General features: G+C 39.0%; 1 protein-coding gene across 3 annotated transcripts in view; it reads left to right on the forward strand.

The window, feature by feature from the left end:
- LDAH (lipid droplet associated hydrolase) overlaps positions 1-20,657 on the forward strand; it is a 100,882-nt gene that overhangs the window by 65,177 nt on the left and 15,048 nt on the right. For all 3 annotated transcript variants that reach the window (XR_012325794.1, XM_033838968.2, XM_073791566.1), the window contains 2 exons: positions 781-1,015; positions 13,630-13,712. Coding sequence is in view for 2 of the 3 variants with exons in the window: in XM_033838968.2 (XP_033694859.1) it covers positions 781-1,015; positions 13,630-13,712 (318 nt within the window). In the remaining variant the exon portion in view is untranslated. The remainder of the gene's footprint in view (positions 1-780; positions 1,016-13,629; positions 13,713-20,657) is intronic.

The raw sequence follows: 20,657 nt of genomic DNA on the forward strand, positions 1-20,657 counted from the left end.
TATGGATTATACTTAACTATTTTGACTTTTCTGATCCCCATATAAATTATTTTTATATATTAATTTTTTAATATTAATATGGTAAATAATGGTAAATTTTAAATGTTTTAGCGATGCTCTTTTCATCTGGTGTATTATTAAAATATATTTCATGATATTCTGATGAATTGAGTTGAAATGATATTTTGTCCTTAAACATTTTCCCACATAGGTAGAAATTCCCAGCTTCCTTTGTCCCTGGCCTACACTTTATTGAGGTTGAATCAGTTGCTAAAAATATATTTGGTCCTATGAAAGATTTTCTTTGGCTGGTAAGATTAAGGAATAGAGGAGCTTTTCCAAAGTGAACTATCTCCAAATATAATCAATAAAAGAAATTCTGACTAGAAATGGAGTCTTTTATGTAGCTTTATTCTCTTTTGACATCATTAGTCAGTCAAGTTGGTATAACTACTGAAATGGTACATTCCTTTCTACTTTCAGCAATCCTTCAAAGGGATTGTGAGTTGCCGTCACAATCAATAACTTATCTAGGAATCTGATTTCCTCCTCACCCTGAAAATTAACCCCAGCAACTTAAGGGACATCCTTATATCCTACCCAGGTTGGTTGAGGGCTGAGAAGGCAGTGGGTGGTACTTCTTCTCAGTCTGAATAGATTATTAGCCATATTATAAAACCCAGTCCTTTGCAGATACTATATAGAAGAAACAATAAAGCAATGACTTATCCATTAAGAAAACTTCTCATCAAAGTGTGTTTTTTTTTTTTTTTATTGTAGGTAATTCGCTCTTTTCTACTCTTTCCAACAATTGAGCGAATGTCTGAGTCACCCAGAGGCAAGCTCGCCACTCCACTTTTGTGCTGGTTTCGATATGCTTTCTATGTTCCTGGCTACCTACTACTTAAACCGTGGCCTGAGAAAATCAAATCCTTGGTGATCAGAATGCTCCTTCGAAGGATGAACCTACAGAGCGAATTTTCGTTTCTGAATATGTTGGAACCGTTCTGCCTCAGTAAGCACATTTTAAAATGTATATGTTTATTCTTGTATCAGAAAGTGTTAAGAGAATAATCTCAGACAGTGGATGAGTATCAAGCAAGGAATTATTTATTGTATTTTTCTCCCAAAAGTTTAAAACTAGAAATAAAAAGAAAATAGTGGGGGGTATTCTAAATGACAGAAAAGCCTCATCAAGCTTTAATTTTAAACCTTATCCTTCTGATTCTCCACTCTAGCTACAGGATGATGAGAAAGAATTCTTCTGTATCGAGTATATATGGAGTCCTTACAGGAATCCAGGGTGTGCCCTGTTAAGCTCAGTGTGTGAACTTCGCAAAAATCAGCCCAAGGAAATCAGGCCTAATATTCCCATAGAGTGAACAGGCTATGATTTTACTTTGCTCTTTAAAAGTTTTTGGAGAAGTTTGAGTTATAAAACTAATAATAAATAATAGTCATGGTAGTGTAACACTGGATGCGTTACTGATTATGGTTTCTGAATGTGCCAGGGAATGTTTTTGCTACTTTACTTCTTGGCTTCAAATGCTGTTTTTAAATGTAATTTATCTGTTTAGTTAATACTAATTTATATATTTACAAATGATTTTAATAATAAAATATGCTACTTTCTTAATCCATAAAATGGGATAATAATATCCCATACCTCAAAAGATTATTATAGGATTAAATGTGATAATATATGCAAAGTGTCTATCTAGTATTTTATTTATAATAAGCCTCCAATGAATGATATAACAACAGTTGCAGCAGCAGCAGCTAATAGCTGCTCTTCTAAGCTTTAACCTGTAGTCCTCAGAAGAACTAATAAGGTTTAGGTATTATTATTGTCCCCATTTTACAGATAAAGATACTGAGGTTCAGAGAAGTTACGTGATTTGCCCGAAGTCACACAACTAGTGGGTAGTGTTCAAACTCCAGCAATATGCCACTGTGTTAAACTTCCTTTTACCATAGCTGCTGCTATTATTGTCTCTTTGCTCCTTTCAGTCATAAAAGCAGGACTCCTGAGTAAAGTTTACCATGCTCACCTACGTCGAGTGCCATGAGATCATGTGCACAGTGAATCCAGAAGCAAGTCACAGCCCTGCCTTTAGAATTGTACAGCTACAGATTGTATGGGAGGTGTTTTTCTAAATGTGTAGCAAGCAGCAGTCATCACAAATACAAAGTTCAATATATTTTCTGTATTTGTGGATTTTTATGCTCTCCCCAACTCTCATTCTTTGTTATAGGCTTAGCATAGTAGCAGCAGAAGATGAGATAGGGAGTAGGGAAGTAAGGCTCAGGACAGTCATAAAAATCACGAAACATTGAAGTTGGAGATGTCCCTTGAAGACCTTCTGGTTCAGCCCCTTATTTTTCCCTCATAGAAGAGAAAGAAATGGCCTAGTAAGTGAAAATGGCACTGACTACAAGTCAGAAACCCTCAACTCTCATTTTGGTTTTGCCTCAGACTCCCTCTGCGGCCTCAGTTTAGTCCCTTCCCCTCTCTGGTTCTCAGTCATTGATCCAATCAAGAATTAGACTGGACACATTTGGAAATTGAGATCAAATGGAAATCACTTGAAATTCTGGCAAACATATATAAAACTTCTCCACGTATACTTCAATAAGTCATTACAGTTTACAAGGTTTTTTTTTTCCCCTTCTTTAATCTTTTTCTTTTTACCCTTAGAAAGGATTTTAAAAAAGCATTCTCTAGTTAAGGAATCCATTTTCCTCCAAGGACTTCTGCTTCCAGGAAGATGAAATAGATGTATTCGTCTCCCTGTTTCTCCTACTAATTGCTAAAAATCCTTCATATTCTATGTAAAACAAATATAAGACTCTGAAAGGTGGAGAAGAAAGCAGACTATGTAGGGACTTTGGGACCCACAGAGCAACACAGTGGTAAGTTCCCTGGGTTTTCTTTTTACCACATGTATCCTAGACTTGGAGCCAGTGACCCAGAAATACCAATGGGTGTGGATTTTTAAAAAGCCCTGAAAAAAGCCTGCACTCTGTAGCCAGAGGACCAGGAAAATGACAGCCTTTCTAAAAGAAACTTTTGGATAATGACTGCCCTAATCTAGCCATGCACCATAGTAAAAACCGTGGCCTTATCCCTACCCAAATCAGCAAAGGCCAAGTGGGAGGCCTGGACTTTACCCCACACCCAACAGTAATGAGGCACACCTCTCCTTCCTCACTAGCGTGGTGTCCAGAAGAGGCTGGTTGGAGAAGCAGGACTTTCACCACTGCCCAGCAGTAATGAGGCCACTAACACCACCACTCCTAGGAGATCAGTGGGGATCATATGGGAAAAGCAGTAAGGCAATTCTGCCTCTCCTGGCTGGGATGGTAATAATGGAAGCCTAGTGGGGAGTCAGAATTCCTACCCATGCCCAGCAATAATGAGGAGCCCCTCCACCCCTTGGTTGTCAATAGAAACCAAATGGAGAACCTGGATTTCTGCCTCACCTGGCAGTAGTGAGGTGGCACTTCTCCTTCCCCACTTCCCTTGCTGAAGAAGTGTCAGGGAAAAAAAACCAAAAAAACCCCACCTAAAATAGAAAGTTTAAATAAGATCAGGAGTATCATAATATCCCATTGTCCTTGTTTTAGTTAAAAATCACTTGTCATACCAAAAACCCAGAAAATCTCAATTTGAATGGAAGAAGATAATAAATGCCAATACCAAATGACAGAGATATTAGAATTTTCTGACAAAGATTTTAAAGCAGTCATTATAAAATACTTCAATGAGCAATTAATAAACATGTTGGAAAAAATGAAAAAAAAAAGTCTCAGGAAAGAGAAGATTTAAAGAAAAACTGAATGGAAAATTTAGAACTGAAAAATATAATAGCCAAATTAAAAACTCAGTGTTTGAGCTCAACAATAAAATGGAGCAGACAGAGGAAAGAACCAGGGAACATAAAGATATAACAATAAAAATAGGAACTTCCCAAATTTGGTAAAAGACATAAACCTACAAAATTCAAGAAGCTAGATGAACTCCAAATAAGTAAACCCAAAGAAATCCACACCAAGACACATAAACATTTGAAAACGAAAATAAGGAAAATATCTTGAAAGCAGCCAGAGAGAAATGATACATATTTATAGAGGAAAATCTATTTGAGTGACAACTACTTTCTCTTCAGAATCTATAGAGGCCAAAAGAAATGGCATATATTTCAAGTGTAAATAGAACAGAACCATCAATACAGAATTCTATATCCAGCAAAAATGTGCTTCAGGAAGGAAGAGAAAATTAAGACACTCTCCAATGAAGGGAAACTAAAGGAATTTGTAACTATCAGACCTATCCTAAAAGAATACCTATAGGAAGTTCTCTAAACTGAAAATAAATGATCAAAGAAGGAATCTTGAAACGTTTAGAAAGGAAAGAACAGAAAGAAAAAATGTGGGTAATTACATTTTTCCTTCTCCTCTTGAGATTTCTAAATTATGTTTAACAGTTGAAGCAAAAATTATAACATTGATATGATCTAAGTGTATACAGAAGTATTTAAGGCAATTATATTATAAATAGGGGAGGGTAAAATAACATAAAGGGAAGTAATATACTTCTGTACTTCACTTGAACTGGTAAAATGTCAACACCAGTAAACTGTATTAAGTTACATATCTAATGTAATACCTAGAATGACCACTTTAAAATCTATAAAAATAGACATACTCCAAAACACTATAGGTAAATCAAAATAGAATTCTGAAACATTTATTAAAAAATATAGGAAGGCCAGAGAAAGAACACAGAGAAATAGAAAACAGACAACCATCAGAAAACAGATAATAAAATGGTATACAGGCTCTAACATACCAATAATTACATTAAATGTAAATTGTCAAAATATACCAATTAAAAGATAAAGATTGACAAAGTGGATTAAAAAACAGAACCTAAGTATATACTGTCTTTAGAAAACTTGGTTAAAATATAATCGTATAGGTAGACTGAAAGTAAAAGAATGGGAAAAGATACATCATGCAAACATTAATCAAAAGGAACTAGTAATGACTATATTAATATCAGATAAAGTGAACTTCATAGCAAAGAAAATTACCAAGAACATAGAGTGACAATACATAATAATAACAATGAAAGGTTCAATTTACCAAGGAGTCATAGCAATTCTAAATGTGTATGCATGAAACAAGTGAGCGGCAAAATATATGAAGCAAAAACTGATAGACCTGAAAGGAGTAATGGACAAATGCACAATTATAGGTGGACACTTAAACACCCCTCTCTCAACAATCAGTCAAATAATAGAACAGAAAAAATTAGCAAGGATATACATAAATTAGCAACAGTATCAACCAACAGGATTTAATAGACATTTATAGAACACTCCACCCAAAACATCTGGGTTTCTGATAGGCATTAGATAGGGAAATATTTTCTAAACCCAAATCAGCACATGGGATATAAGAAAGTTTTATTTGTTTTTCTATATATATTTAGTGACTATGTAACACATCACATATGACATATGACGTGTTTAATGTTTTTTCATTAAAATGGGTACTTATATAAAGATTTTTTTTCAATTTTTCTACAACAGAATTGTAAACACCCTCTTGAAGAAGTAGGCTCCATAGGCTGCACTTGAGAGAAGGGAATCTTCCTTTCAGCTGCAGTGATTGACCTCTTACTGAGTCTTCCTGGAGCTGCAAGTGCAGGCATCAAGGAGCAAGACAGTTTGGGCATAGGACACAGTCCCCTCCCTGACTCAAGGCAACCAGAGCCTTCCAGCTGCATTGTTGCTTGGGGAACCCTGGGATTTCTTTCTCATAGTAGAGTTATACTGTGTGCAAAATAGACTTTTAGACCAGACTAAACACTCAGCCACATTGCTTTATCTCTGTTCCAAACAACCAACTTGCAAACAAACTTTTGGAGCACAGCCCTTATGTTTCTGACATCCTTTCCTTCTCTGATTTTCTCTTCTCTTCCTTCTGGATCTGCCTTTCTGATATCCAAGTAACTAGTACTTCAGTAGTCTCTTTTGTTTCCCCATTACCCACCCTGTCTGTATAACCTTGGGTAAAGAGAAAGGAGGCAAGAATTACCTGTCTTCTTGCTGCTTTGTGTTCTTGGTTTATTCTCTGCATGGGAACTTAGTTCAGTCTCCTAGTAGTGACCATAGGCTAACCCTTAAGCAAGCATTGCAATCATCCTAGCCGGCCTCTTTATACCTCTCCCCTTTAGGTCCCGTGTCGCCCCTGCCTCCTCTTGCAACAGCTACCACAGAACCTGCCTTTACCCAGGCTTGCCCTGGCCATGCCTCTAGTGATTCCTGTTCCCTTGCTTGTGACAAATGCAAGAAGGCCCCTGCAGAGAGGGACTGATACTCATCAGATAAGACCCTGGCCCTTGCGGATGATTAGTGCGCTCCTCCCGAGCTTATATCCCATGAATGGTGAAGGGTAATCGATACTCAAACCAGTCACTTGAGTTGGTGACATGATTTTCATGTTACACAAAGAGAGGGGTCATTAGGGGAAAGGAATACCAGGTCTGAGATCATTTTCAGTGGTCAAATCTATGCCGTCTGGACCTTCCTCCTCCAGACCTGCTTCTCTGTGGCTTGACTGTCATCCAGACAATGACCTTTAGCGTACCAGTTTGACTTTTAGGAGGACTTGGGGTGTTTTCACATTATGTAATGTCTGTGCTTCAGCAGAAATCTTATGGAAACAAATGGAGGAAGTTTGTCAGTCCAAGTAGTGGATAATAAATCCTGACCTATCTGGATAGAAACTGATTTTCTGTATCCTTTAGTTTATACACATATTTTTTTATTGTAGTAAGGTCTGAAAAATTCAAGAAACCAAATTATTCAAGTATTTCAAATGCTGTTGTCCTTTTGGCAGAAATGGTGCTTCTTATAGGCTGAGATGCTATGTGTTAGCCTTCTTCAACAGACTGAGTGAAACGTCCTTTCCTATCCAGCATTCAGGATAGAGGAGCCCTAATTCAATTAGGATACTTTATAAACTTTACCACAGTGTTCATTAGATCAATTGATATAACTAGATTGTTTTGAATGTTATTTTTAAAGAAAATATATGGTTTTTTTCTTTAATTTTAAATCTGGAATATTTGCTATTACACATTTTCTTTAGAATAGATGTTCTTCTGTTTCATGAGAAATAAATTTTTGACGGAGACAGCTGAATTGGATTTTCTGATCAAAGCTAAAAGCAAATATATTTTAGCTTAGCAGTATCACAGGTCAAGATAATTAATGTTAAAAAATATTCTAGGGTCTTTTTGTTAGGCCAAATTGATGTTTTAATTCCTTTCGGTTACCTAACTAGAAAAACATAGTGCAGACAAAGGGCATTCCTGGTAGATTACGTTACTTCTGTTGCATACATTCTTGTAAAAGACACTTTCATAATCTTTCCTTTCCTTAATCAAATATGGAAATAACTTTTAAAAACATATACAGTGATATGAAATGAACAGAACTATTCAATGAACTGACACATAAGCTTCACTAAAAAATCACAAATTTCTTCTCAGCATATTTTTGACTTAATCCCAGAATAATATTTTGAATAAGACAAAACCAGACTGCCATGTTACCTATTCTCTCATTTATGTGTGTAGCTTAGGAAAATCCATTTATAAAAGCCAACTTCAGCTTTAGTTATTCATGGAAGTTTAGCCTAAAATTCAGCAATGAAGGAAAAGATTTTGTGTGTGTGTGGTCAGTATCAGGATTTAGGGCAAAAGGTGATTAGATACAGTACTAGAATATCATCTCTGGTTTAGAAGTAAATGACTCAGTGAAGGTTTTATTATTTTTTTCTATAGAAATTTATATATATCTTTAAATTATCTGCCACTCTAAAAGTTGTATTATTTTTTAAAAAATCATACACCTTGAGTTGTGTGTTTCACTTTGGTGAACTCAATATCACATAGATAAGACTATCTGTTTGCAGACTAAATCAATGGTTATAATAACGAAGGTCTTGGCTTATGGAGGAACATGTGAATAGTAAACATTACTCCAAATTACGCAGAAATTTTAGAATGGGAGAATTACTTTTTTAGATCTGGTTTTTACATTGTTAAAAGCCACAATTGGCACAAATAGAAACTGTAGAAAACGATCGGGGAAAAAAATAAAGACCTACCAAAGAACTGGCCCTTGTAAGACTTCGTCTGGGTTTCTGAGCATGTGTAATCCTGCTTAACTTCTGACAAACTCTCCTGGTTTATGCTTCTTGATTGCCTAGCCTGAACTTTGCCTGAGCAGCTCTGGACAGAACTCTGCTGGAGCGTGGGATACTCACATCTCCAGGACTATCCAGTTTCACAGTCTGTCCTCGGCCCCAAGAATTTTGCTACCATGCAGCCCTGCTTGGCTCGCACCTAACTCCTCTACATTTGGTAACATCTTGCCAGCCTCAGGACCAGTTAGAAGATGTGCTAGGAGGGGCTATCCTTGGAACGGCTTTTTTGCAGTCAGCTCCTACCTCTTCCCTCCTATAGGGAGGATCTAGTGTATAGATAAAGATTGACGCCACCCTCCTCCCCTACTCAAGTACCAGAATCTGATAGGAAGCTGACAACCACATCAACCCCTGTTAACCAAAAACACCCAGAAAATCGAGAGACCCCATTTTTATTTGCTTTTATTAGCTAAGACTGAATTTGGCTACAGATAACAGAAAACTAAATTACAGTGGCCTAAACAGATAGGGATCTATTGATATTTTTCTCATGCACCAAGAAATATAAAGGGGAGAGTCCAGAGATGAATAGTATCTCAACAGTGCCATCAACGATGTGCGTTCTTTCTGGATTTCCACTCTGTCCTCAGCACATTTATCCTCATGCTCGTCATCTCGTGATCACATGATGACTTCTACTCTAGGCCTCATGCCTGACATTCAGATGGAATTAAGGAAAATGGGGCAAAAGCAGAGGCTTATTCCTGATGAGGCTTTGGCTTATGTAGGAAGAGAAGTCCTCCCCCAGGAACCTTGCCTCTCCATTGCCTCTAGTAGCCAACACTAGGCCATATCCCTAGCTATAAGGGATGTGGAAAAGCCATATGTTTTGACTTTCCCATGTCTCTAGTCAAGGAAATGAGGGGGTTTGTATTGGCTTTTGGGTAGGTACTAGTATTTACTACATCCCTACTTCAAGATGGTCTTGGACCTACCTACCTACCCATCTTCCATGGACCTACCAAACACCTAGCTAGTAACTCCATCCATACTAGTTAACTAGTAACCTAGACAGTTAACTCCATCCTCTTCACCATAACTAAAGTCCACCACATCCATGCCCCCTCCAGAATGTCTTTGGGCTTCTCAAGCCCTGACAAGACCACCTCAGACTGGGGTCTGCAGTTTATTTATGGGAGACCCTCTTGGAAGCACGTCTAGATGCACCTATCCACAGGAGAGCCTGTCTTGGTTCCCGTGATTATTAGTAGTACCCTTATTATTTTAAAGAGAATTTAAATGAAAACTTTTTGCTGTTTACCTCTATTTGTGTGCTTCCTAGTGGCTTCTGTCCTCAGCCACCCTCCCATCATGGAGGTAAATATACCAAACCCTTTTTCTAATCCAGCAAATCTTGTAAGGAGCATTTTTTTAAGAGACTGGTTTTTTTCTTCTAAACCTTATGGCATACTTTGGACATACAGAACCTAACAGCCATTTTAAAGAATATTAAAGTGACTAGAAATAATATCTTGGTCAGAACAGACCAGGAGTAACAATAACATTTTACACTGCAGTGTACACACCCATGTATGGGAGATTTCCTACCTCCACATTTCACCTGCCCTAATTAAACTGTGCCCAGTTCAAGTAATTCCCTTTGCTTCAGCACCATCAATCCTCCCTCCCCAATATAAAGGCAAAACTGAACAAACTGGGGCATTCTACTGTGAAACTGTGCTAATGGCATTGGATCACATGCCACCAAAACAGCAGGGCAACTTGGCTTCCAACCCCCAAGTTCTACTTCAGAAAACTGTTCGTACATCTCCCCCAGACCTCCTATTGTATCATTCATTGTGGTTTTTCTTCCCTCTGCATTTTCCCTCACTGCTATGGCCAGTGCTTTATGTGGCCTAGTCTGGGGCCAGTCTCAACAGAAGCTCTTAGATTGCCACTCTTGCCTGCAATGATTTGTCCCAGTTTTATACGAGTATCTGCCAGCTTGGCTTACCATGGCAGTGTTCTGGCCTCTCTTGTGATGTCAGCTCTTGCACCACTTCAAGGAAGGCAGCAGGTATTTCCTCCTGACCTGTTTCCCTCCTACCCCCGCAAATAAGGAAAACACTGGCCGAGTCCCTTCCCATTTATTTTATTTAACAGCCCTTAACTCACAGCTGCCATGAACCAAGCACTTGCATAATCACTGGAGAGAACAATAAATGAAATATAGCTGCTGCTATATTTATATATATATATATATACATATTTATACAGCATGGTAGGGGAGATAAATGTGAAGAATTTTAACATATCACACTTACGACTGTTATAAATACAGATACAGGTCAGGAATGGTACCCTTCCTGGAATGGAACTAGATGGAACTAGATAGAAATTAGTTCTATCTAGATAAGTAAGGGAGTAGACAAATGAATTTGGACTTGAAGATCAGTTGGGAATTTTCCAGACAGACAAAATGGCATCAAGATAGGTGATTGAGTTAAACAGAAGGCAGCCTTCTATTGTAGATTATGTGTACTTGGAGAATTTAGTGGTACCATTTAGCCTGGGAGATGAATGTCTTATTGGTCTTCCAACTTTAGCCCTCACTCATTTCATTCCTCAGCCACTCCACTGGGAGTTGATGTCCTGTAGTGATCTTTAAACGCTAAGCAGATTTCAGAAGATGATGGTAGCAAGTAAAATAGAAATTAGACTCAGTGAGGTTTTTATTACACCTGTATTTAGATTTTTAAGGAAATAAAAGTAAATAAGTACCATTCTTCTAAACCATTCCCTTCCCTTCGTGTTTTGTTTCCATTACTCCTGCTACTAGATATTTCCTTCACTGTGGTGCTTGAAACTGAATTCTGCTAGGTTTCCAGGAATGCTGTTGATAGTCATTGCCAGGAGAAATGTGTTTTCCCCTTAGGAAATTACACTTCTATTTAGTATTATTGTTTTTGGCCACTGTGCTGTGTTATGAGCTTTTTTTTTTTTTTTGCGGTACGTGGGCCTCTCACTGTTGTGGCCTCTCCCGTTGCGGAGCACAGGCTCCGGACGCACAGGCTCAGCGGCCATGGCTCACGGGCCCAGCCGTTGCGCGGCATGTGGGATCTTCCCGGACCGGGGCACGAACCCGTGTCCCCTGCATCGGCAGGCGGACTCTCAACCACTGTGCCACCAGGGAAGCCCTATGAGCATTTTGGAGGAAAGAAAAAGATAATTGCTTCCTTGGAGCAATTACTAGAAATGAAACTGGTATTCTACTTTCTAAAAACAACAAAAAAGTACACTTACATGGGAAACTACCAGGAAAAACAAGAATAAGAATAAAGGTGAGGTGAGGTACATTCCCTGATGAAAAATTTACTTTTAGAAATGTAAGATTCCTTACAAGTTTTTTGAATGTTTATATTTTTTCCAATTCAAGAATAACACTACAGAAAAGTGCTTAAGATGTAAATGTTTACCTCCATGAATTATCAGAAAGCAAGCTCCCATATAACTCCCTCCCAGCTCAAGGATCACCATTGCCTGGATCTCAGAAGCCTCTTTTATACCCCTGCATATCCCACAATCCACTTCTGAGCTCATTCAGGTTGTTGGCAGAATCCAGTTCATGTGGCTTTTTGACTGCAGTCCCCATTTTCCTGCTGGCTGTCAGCCAGGGGTCCCTCTCATCTCCTGGAGGTCAGTCACTTTCAGGTCCTTTTCACATGAGCTCCATTTTCAAACCAACAGTGGTGCATTTAATCCTTCTAGTGCCTTGAATCTGTGACTTCTTCTGCCACTAGCCAGAGAGAACTCAAAATTTGAAGGACTCGTGTGATCAGGGTAGGTCCACTGGGATAATCTCCCTTAAAGTCGTCTCAACTTTATAACATAACCTAGTCATGGGAGTAATATGTCATCATACTCACAGGTTTCACCCACACTCAGAAGGGAGGGATTGTAAAGGGCAAGGAGTATTTGTGTCATCTGGGAATTCTGCCTACCACAGACCACCTGTTTTCTGCTGCTCTGAAATGCTACCTTTGTCAAAAATTAAATACCTATATATGTGTAGTCATTTGTGGAAGAATTTATTTAAAATCAATATTATTTCTTCCTTAAATGTTTGGTAGAGTGGACCAATGAATTCATCTTGCCCTCGAGTTTTCTTTGTGCAGAGGCTTTAAATTACAAATTTAATTTCTTTAATAGATATAAGACGATTGAGGTTATCTATTTATTGTTAAGTAAGCTTCAAATTTGTGTCTTTGGGCAGACTGGCTGTTTCATCTAAGTTATTGAATTTCATGACATAAAGTTGTCCACAAAATTACTTGATTATCCTTTTGATGTCTGTATTATCTGAAGGGTTGTCATTTCTCTTTCCTGATACTGGTAATGTTTTATGTCTTCTCACATTTTTTTCCTGATCAGTCTGCCTAAAGATTTATCAGTTATTGAACTTAATTTTAGTTCCATTTAGTTTCTCAATTGTTTTTCTGGTCTCTATTTCATTAATTCCTGCTGTGAACTTTATTATTTACTTTATTCTGCCTACTGACTGGAGTCAGACCAAATATCTTTCATATCAATATACGTGAGTATGTTAAGTCCCTTTATTTAAGAGAGAGAGACTTTAAATTTTGTTTTTAAAGAAATTACTTATGATTTCAAGAGACATAACATATGACAAAAGATTAAAAATAAAAGACAAATAGGCAGATGATGCCAAAAAGAAAGCAAAGTAACAATAATAACACCAACCAAAGTAGAATTCAAGGCACAAAGAATCAAATGAAAATTTGTGTAGCAGTACCAGAAAATCACATCAATTCATGTTATCTCTGGCGTTCTTCCTTTTTCTCAGTTATTTGACATCTCGAAAATGAGGGTCACTCTGCTCATTCCACAGTCAGTATAATAGAACTAACCCTCATAAGCAACTCCTAAAGATCACTTAAACCTGTTTTAAAATAAACAGTCTTTTTAGTTGTGTCCTTTTTAAAAAATTATCGAGATGGTTTCATGTTCATAACTATGTGTGGTTTCCCTGGTATACATGATTTATCTGTCAAAATTTGTGATTCTAATCCTTAAATCATAAAAATGCCTTGATCAGGTATGATTACACACATCTGCTGTGGTATCTGACATTAGGCCATCATCCTGCTAACGTTGCTATTGAGAAAGCCAGGTGAGGGTGAGAGAGGTTCTTCCACAGGGCATGCTCTTGTTTCCAGAGACAGTGCATGTTGCTGACTCACATGCCTCTCTTGGCCTCACTAATATCTCACATCACATAGCATTTGGCAAAAGAAAAGAGTAAAACAGGAATATACTACAATTAATTTGACATTTGTGTTTGTTCTATATATTTTATCTGTTTGCCTTTTTTTTTTTTTAATGTAGTTAATGCTGCCTACCTTGGGAGCCAAGAAATGATGGAGGTGGTGAAGAGAGACAATGAAACCATAAAGGAACATTTATCTAAGGTAATCACTTTAGTGCTACAAGGAGGTAAGTAGATGGGCAGCAATACTTACTGAGGATGAAAGGCTAGAGTTGGTTAGACTCTGTAAGACCTCATGGGTTTGTAAATTTCAGATCAAGTTCTACTTCTAGTTAACATTAAGGCAGTCCTTGAAAGTTGCATAGAAAGTAAGTAAACTGACTACATAGTTACTTAAATATGTTTTGCCACCTGTTTTTGTTGGGTTTATTTTTAGGATCGATACTTCTCTCTAGAGCTTTGTACTGAAAAGACTCTCAATAATATTTATGGAAGAAATGAGTTATATTAAAATATAAGTGAAACATTGGAAAAGAACTAACATGCCTATGATCTGATGATCCAGTGAGCCCGTCTCTCTTATTCTCCAATGCATTAGAGTAGGAATGCCCAGCTAACACCAAGGCGAGTTTTCTATACAAGCAGGTGCAGAAAGGCAACAATTGAAATATTTAGCATTTTTGAGTTGCTGCTGTAAGTGCTAGAATCTTAACACAGGCGTATTTGGAAGCACAGTTTCTGAAACTGTGAGGGGCCATGGTTTAGAATATGTCTAAGCACCCTAGAATTAAGGTGGCCCTGGTACTCCCATGGCATCATCTGTCTGTCTGTCCATACAGCTGTCTGTCTGTACAGCTGAATAGGATAGAGCTGTACCATCTAACACGGTAACCACTAGCCACATGTGGTTATTTGTGGCTACTCTGAATTGAGATGTGCCATGAGTGTAAAACACACATTGAATTTCAGAAACTTAGTACCGAAAAAATAAGTAAAATAGTTCATTAATATTTTTATATTGATTACCTGTTGAAATGATAATATTTTAGATACGTGGGGGTAAATAACATATATTATTAAAAGAAATTTCATTCGTTCCTTTATACTTTTTAAAATGCAGTTAGTAGAAGTTTTTAAATTACCAGTGTGCCTTTGTATTTCTGTTGGACTGTGCTAATATAGAGCTTTGCAGTCCAGTGCTGAACCGTGACATCTGCTGGATGCAATGAAACGAGCCCCACTGAGTGACCAACTCTTACAGGGCCCAGGAACCTACAATCTGCAAGTAAAATCTTAGATATCCTGCTGGGTTTAGAATCTCTTCATAAACTTTGAGACATTTGACTTAAACTTGCCTATAGTGTTAATTCATATTTCTATAACCTCCCAATACAATTATCTTAAAGCAAGAAATATATATGTTCTTAAAACAATATTTTTAGAATATCGATCTATCGTAGCTTCACCCAGAGAGGACTTTTGAAAGTGCCAGTCTGTGTTTGTCTTACGGCCATAGTGGTCATCATATTTCTAAAATAGCAGTTGGCCAGAGATTGAAATTTTGAAGACAGAGGAAACCCTCATTACCTGAATGGGGGAGGTTGGGGCCTCATAAGGACCCTCTTTCCAGGGCTTTCAACTGTTTCCACTCATTGACGTATGTGAAAATGCAAGAAAAACAGTATTTTATTTTTTAGTTAAATTATAAGTGAATTTGTTTCAAAGCTGTGCTTAAGTTCTCAAGGCTGGAAGTTCATAAAAACAACTCAGTTCCCAGTTAATAATAAGACTGGCAGATGCTCATTTCCAAAATTCACACTTGCTGAATGACTAGACCCGTCATGTGTCAAAGCCTGTCTTACCACCTGTGGAAGCCAGCTGCTGTAAAGTACTCATCATTCCTGGATTCTGTTTGTATGTTGTGCTCAGAAGGAGGTCAAAGGAAGGTGCTAACTTATTCCTGTCCTAAGTTAAATCCATATGCAAGTGTAATCATTCCCAGATAGAGGGCTGCTCATGGTAACTGTGTCAGGACCGTACTTTACTGACACTTTTGTGGGAGAAATATGGGGGTATAATGGTAGATGGCAGGCATTTCAAGGTTAATATTAACACACGGTCACAGGACTAAACTTTTCCAACTACAGGGAATGGTTTTATTTTGTTTTTAAGATAACATGACACGTACTTGTGGAGTTTGGGAAAGCAAGGCATTGTTTAGTTTAATGATGCACAACTACCTGCGATTAATTGAATGTCCTTTCTACCAGCTAAGTTTGAACTCTCCACTAGAATAATACAATTCCAATTCCTAAGTGAAATGAGGTATAGAAAGACAAGAAGTTTATTGCAATTTTTTTGTTTCTGTAATGAAAAAAAATGGAAACATGCTGTAATTTAATATTGGTAAAAGTTGAATCAACATATGTCTCAGTCTGCTTGAGAAAGTAAGGAAACTTAAAAGGGCACATAGTTCTAGCAAAATAGTGGGCATTTTCCCCTGCATTCCAAACAACCCTGATAATTAGTCAGACTTGAAAATCAGTTCCCAAGACTAGACATATCCCTACTTTAAATATTCTAGTCAAGGATACTCTGTCTCATTTCTGCCCAAATACAAGCATTCAGAAACCTTGTGCCTCTCCAGGACTGTCCATTGTAAAGATGTTTTGAGCCACACATTTCGTTGCAAGAATCGTTAAATATATCTATTATTCAACTTTTAAAACAGTTCTGGAAAATGTATCTTTGTGCCATCCAGTCAGGAAGCCACAGGAGATTTAGTCTAAAAACAGTCATTCTACTACCACATGTGGATGGCTTTTGGATTCTTTCTCCTCCTCTAAAAAACTATTATATCATAATCAGCAGACTTTGGTTCTAAATTCAAATTTTTTACCACTGAATTTCCACATGAAGAGAACTTTTTATCTTCTTGAGGGAAATGTGCCTTTTTAACTCTGAAAAATCTCCGGAGCTGATTGTCTCCCTTCCTTCTTTCCAAGGTCTAGAGACTTCACAGTGTCAGACACTGCTGCAGCACTACATAAGGTTATTTCCCTTTCTTGAAGCAAATATGTCAGACTCAGTTGTTTCCAAAAGAATATAGTAGGGCCTGTGGCATCATAGGTTGTGTTCTTTCTTCACCTGACTAAATTCTACCTGTCCTTTAAGACTTGGCTCCATTGTCATCTTTTTTTTTTTCTTGTGCGGTACGCGGGCCTCTCACTGTTGTGGCCTCTCCCGTTGCGGAGCACAGGCTCCGGACGCGCAGGCTCAGCGGCCATGGCTCACGGGCCCAGCCGCTCCGCGGCACGTGGGATCCTCCCGGACCGGGGCACGAACTCATGTCCCCTGTACCGGCAGGTGGACTCTCAACCACTGCGCCACCAGGGAAGCCCTCCATTGTCGTCTTTAAGAGGGCTTCCCCAGCCCCTGGTTTTGGTTAGAAGTCCCTCCCCTCGGCTCCCATGGCTCCATATGTAAAGTTATCATATTGCATTTATCACACAGTATTTAAACAGTCGGTTTTCCCCTCTCACCCACCTTGAAGGTTTTTCTCATCTTGGTATCCCTGTGGCATAACACCATGCATGATACCTGGTGAACCATCAATAGATGTGTACTAGATGAACGGACAGGGACGCTGTTACAGATTCTAAGCCTTTTTGTGCCGTGGATCTCTCCAGCTGTGTCGTGTGTGGACTCCTTCTCAGAATAATTTTTTTAAGCGCATGAAATAAATACATGAGATTACCAAAAAAAAATTATATTGAAGTATAGTTATCAAAATATATTAAAAGCAAATTTGTGATATATAATTTGTGCATCTTTAACAAACTAAATAATGAGATATAATAGCAGTCAGAATTACTATTGTAAATATGTAGTGATATGCATAAACTTTTAGTTACTTAAAACAATTTTACTGTAATTTGAAATTTTCAGTAATTTTATAGATGACAAAAGATAGGTATTTCTAATATTCTGTGGTTCGTTGCCTGTGTTCATAATTGAAGGAAATACTAAATTATTGTTAGAGGTTAGCAAAAAAAATGATATATTCTTTTTCCCATCCAAGTTTACATTACTCCACTCCCCTCAACTGCCACTGCATCTACCCATGAAACTGCGTGGACCTGTAGATCCCAGGTGAAGAAGTTGCTTTGAGGCACTAGAAAAGGTTAGGGAGTATGGTACTGTGGTTTGGTCACTGGCCTGAGAACAAGAAGCCATGATATGCTACACTAAAGAGACTATTTTGAGTTGTTAGGGAACCATTGAAGGATTTAAGGAAGGGGGTAATAATCAGGGTGATACTCAGAATGTTTGACAACCATATGACATAACCACTGACCCATCAGAACATATGCCGTCTGTGAACAGCCAGTTCAGAGGTGCCAGTTCATATCAGTTAGTCCTAGGAATGTGGCTAGATTAACCAATGAGAGGGATTATTTGGGGGGAAATGTGTATCAGAATGTTGGAAAAGAATGAAATTTGAAGTGGGAAAACTGCTTAGAAGACTTTTACAAGAACTAAGGCAGTGGAATTGGGGATAAAGAAGGGGTAGAATTTGGAAAGATTTAGGAAGTAGAATCAAAGACACTTAGTACCCATAGGATATGAGAGAATGGAGATGGAGTCTAAGGTTAGTTCTCTGTATTTGGATTTTGTAACAAGATAGGGAATATGGGAGAAGAAGCGCCAGCACGCTGTGGGAGCTGGTTGAGAAAGCAGTTCATTTTGGTACTTTTGTTTGAGATACCTGTGGGACATCCGGGGTACACGTGTCTGGCAGGTAGCTGGATATATGGGTGTGAAGCCTAGAAGAGGAATCTGGGCTGAATTTTGATTTGGGAATGATGAGGATATATTTGGAGTCATGAGCATGGAAATAGTAACCCAAGGAAGTATGTAGTATGAGGAGAGAATACATCTAAAGGTTGACCCTTGGGGAACACATTTAAAGGTTGGGAGGAAGGAGAGGAACTAATGAATAAGACGGAAATGGAGGGGGGGAGGGACGGGAATGAGAACCAGGATGGAATAAAGCAGAGTAAGAGAATCAACTGTGCATTTTCACCACGCCGGTCCCAGTCCTTCCGGGAGCCGCTGGGGTATGCTGTGCGTTATGAGGCACCTGGTGTGTCTGAGGCAAATAGGAGGTCAGCATTCCCATTCTGTCATTGTTCTCAGCTATAAGGGGATATAGTCTCATTCAAAGAAAAGTGAATTAGTGTTTGGTTTAGAAACTTGAAGTTTTCATTTAAAACTCACTTAGGAGGGAAATTCTAAACTGCCGTGACCGTCCTTGGCCTAGGCTTATGGAAACAGCTGCTGTGTGCTACTGCCAGACCAAGTCTGAACATCACTATCAGTCAGTAGGGGTCTGAAATTGTTCCCAGCGAGAGCACATGAGACGCTGCTTTCTGATGAAGGTAGGCAGCGGTGGAAGGACTTCCTGCAAAGTGGTGCTGCCCCTGCCCCCAGAGGGCCAGCCTGGGGCCAACAGTGTGGTTGGGAAAGGGGCAGCGTGTCCTCAGGAACAGGGACCCCTCTGCTTCGGCTCTCCCCATCCTGCTTAGCCCGCCTGAGCCCAGAGGCGCATGTTGCCTTTGGGAACAAACAAACCTTGCACAGTTGTTTGCAGATCTGGGCATGCAAATCCTTCGGACATGCACACGTCCCGCTTAGTGGAGCATAGGATGTGCTCTCTGGACCAGCTAACCAAGACGGCCTTTCCGCCAACCTCGGTCTGAAACTGATGGTGTTAGTTCTGCCTGTTTAATTTGAAGCCTGTTCAGAATATCATAATCATCCTGGAAATAGACAGGTTTGTTTGTATCTCAATCATTTTGACCTTGAGAGCTTCATTTTAAGCACTCATTTGTGGCAGCATACCCTTGAGTTTTCTAGTGGAGCGTGATCGGGGAGCAGAATCTTCAGAGGTACAGCATGAGCTTCAAACTCCAGCTCCACCATTTGCTTACTTATGTGACCCTGGTTAATTTACTTGACCTCACTGTGTCTCCTTTCTTCATCAATAAAATGGTTTAATAATACTATCTATTCTCACGCAGTTGTTCCAAAACTATAATGCTATATGCAATTCATATAAAGACCTTGCAAGAGTGTCTGGCCATGTACTAAGCATTCAATAAAAGTTTATTATTACAAAGTTAGTTATATCCTAGATATGCCTCTGAGTACTTTAAAAAGACTTTGGCTATCTTTTCCTCCCCCTGCGCACCCCTTCAGATATTTTCATTCTTTAATGAAAGATTTTGGTAATATTAAATATGTAGCCAAGTGACCCTGGAATGCCCCAATCCCATTCTGGCCACTGCTTCCCATAAAATGCCTAAGGGAGATGTTGTATAGGAACAGCAGTGAAGGAAGACACAGTAGTACTTGAACTTTACCAGGACTTGGGCCCAGTACGGAGAATTCAGATGAGCTGGAATTGGCCATTTCTCTAAGTTAGTTAAGCAAGACCCTTCCCAGCACGTCTGCCAGTTTCCTGAGGCATATAACCAGGGAGAAACAGAAGCACAGGAGGATAAATTTGCTCCCAGTGCCTCATACTCTGCTGCCTCACCAGAGGAAGATAGATGCCTTGGGTCAGCTTCTCACTCCAGACCCAGGTAAGAAAGAGACGAAGCTAGTTACTCTGGAAGGAGCAGTGACTTACATTTGGGAATGAACAGGTTCTGGCCCTTTACACTTGGATCGTGCAGAAAGAAGAGAGCCCCACTTTGCAGGGCTTTTGTTGCATGACTATTCCAGTTACTGGAGAGTAGCCCAGTCCCTAACCCGCTTGGACTTCCTACTCCTTTCGCACCGAATTCCCACTGCTCCCCTAGATGCCTTCAGGGGGAGCAGGGCTTGGTGCTTGTGAAGGATTGTGTGTTCCCCTCTGTCCTCAGCCACTTTTTTTAATTTTTAGGGATTTTAATTCCCTTTTTTAAAAAATAAATTTATTTTATTTTTGGCTGCCTTGGGTCTTCGTTGCTGCACGCAGGCTTTCTCTAGTTGCGGTGAGCGGGGACTACTCTTCCTTGCGGTGCACAGGCTTCTCATTGCAGTGGCTTCTCTTTTTGCGGAGCACAGGCTCTAGGTGCGCAGGCTTCATTAGTTGTGGCTC

Source organism: Tursiops truncatus, chromosome 14, assembly GCF_011762595.2.
Source record: "Tursiops truncatus isolate mTurTru1 chromosome 14, mTurTru1.mat.Y, whole genome shotgun sequence".
NCBI lineage: Eukaryota > Metazoa > Chordata > Mammalia > Artiodactyla > Delphinidae > Tursiops > Tursiops truncatus.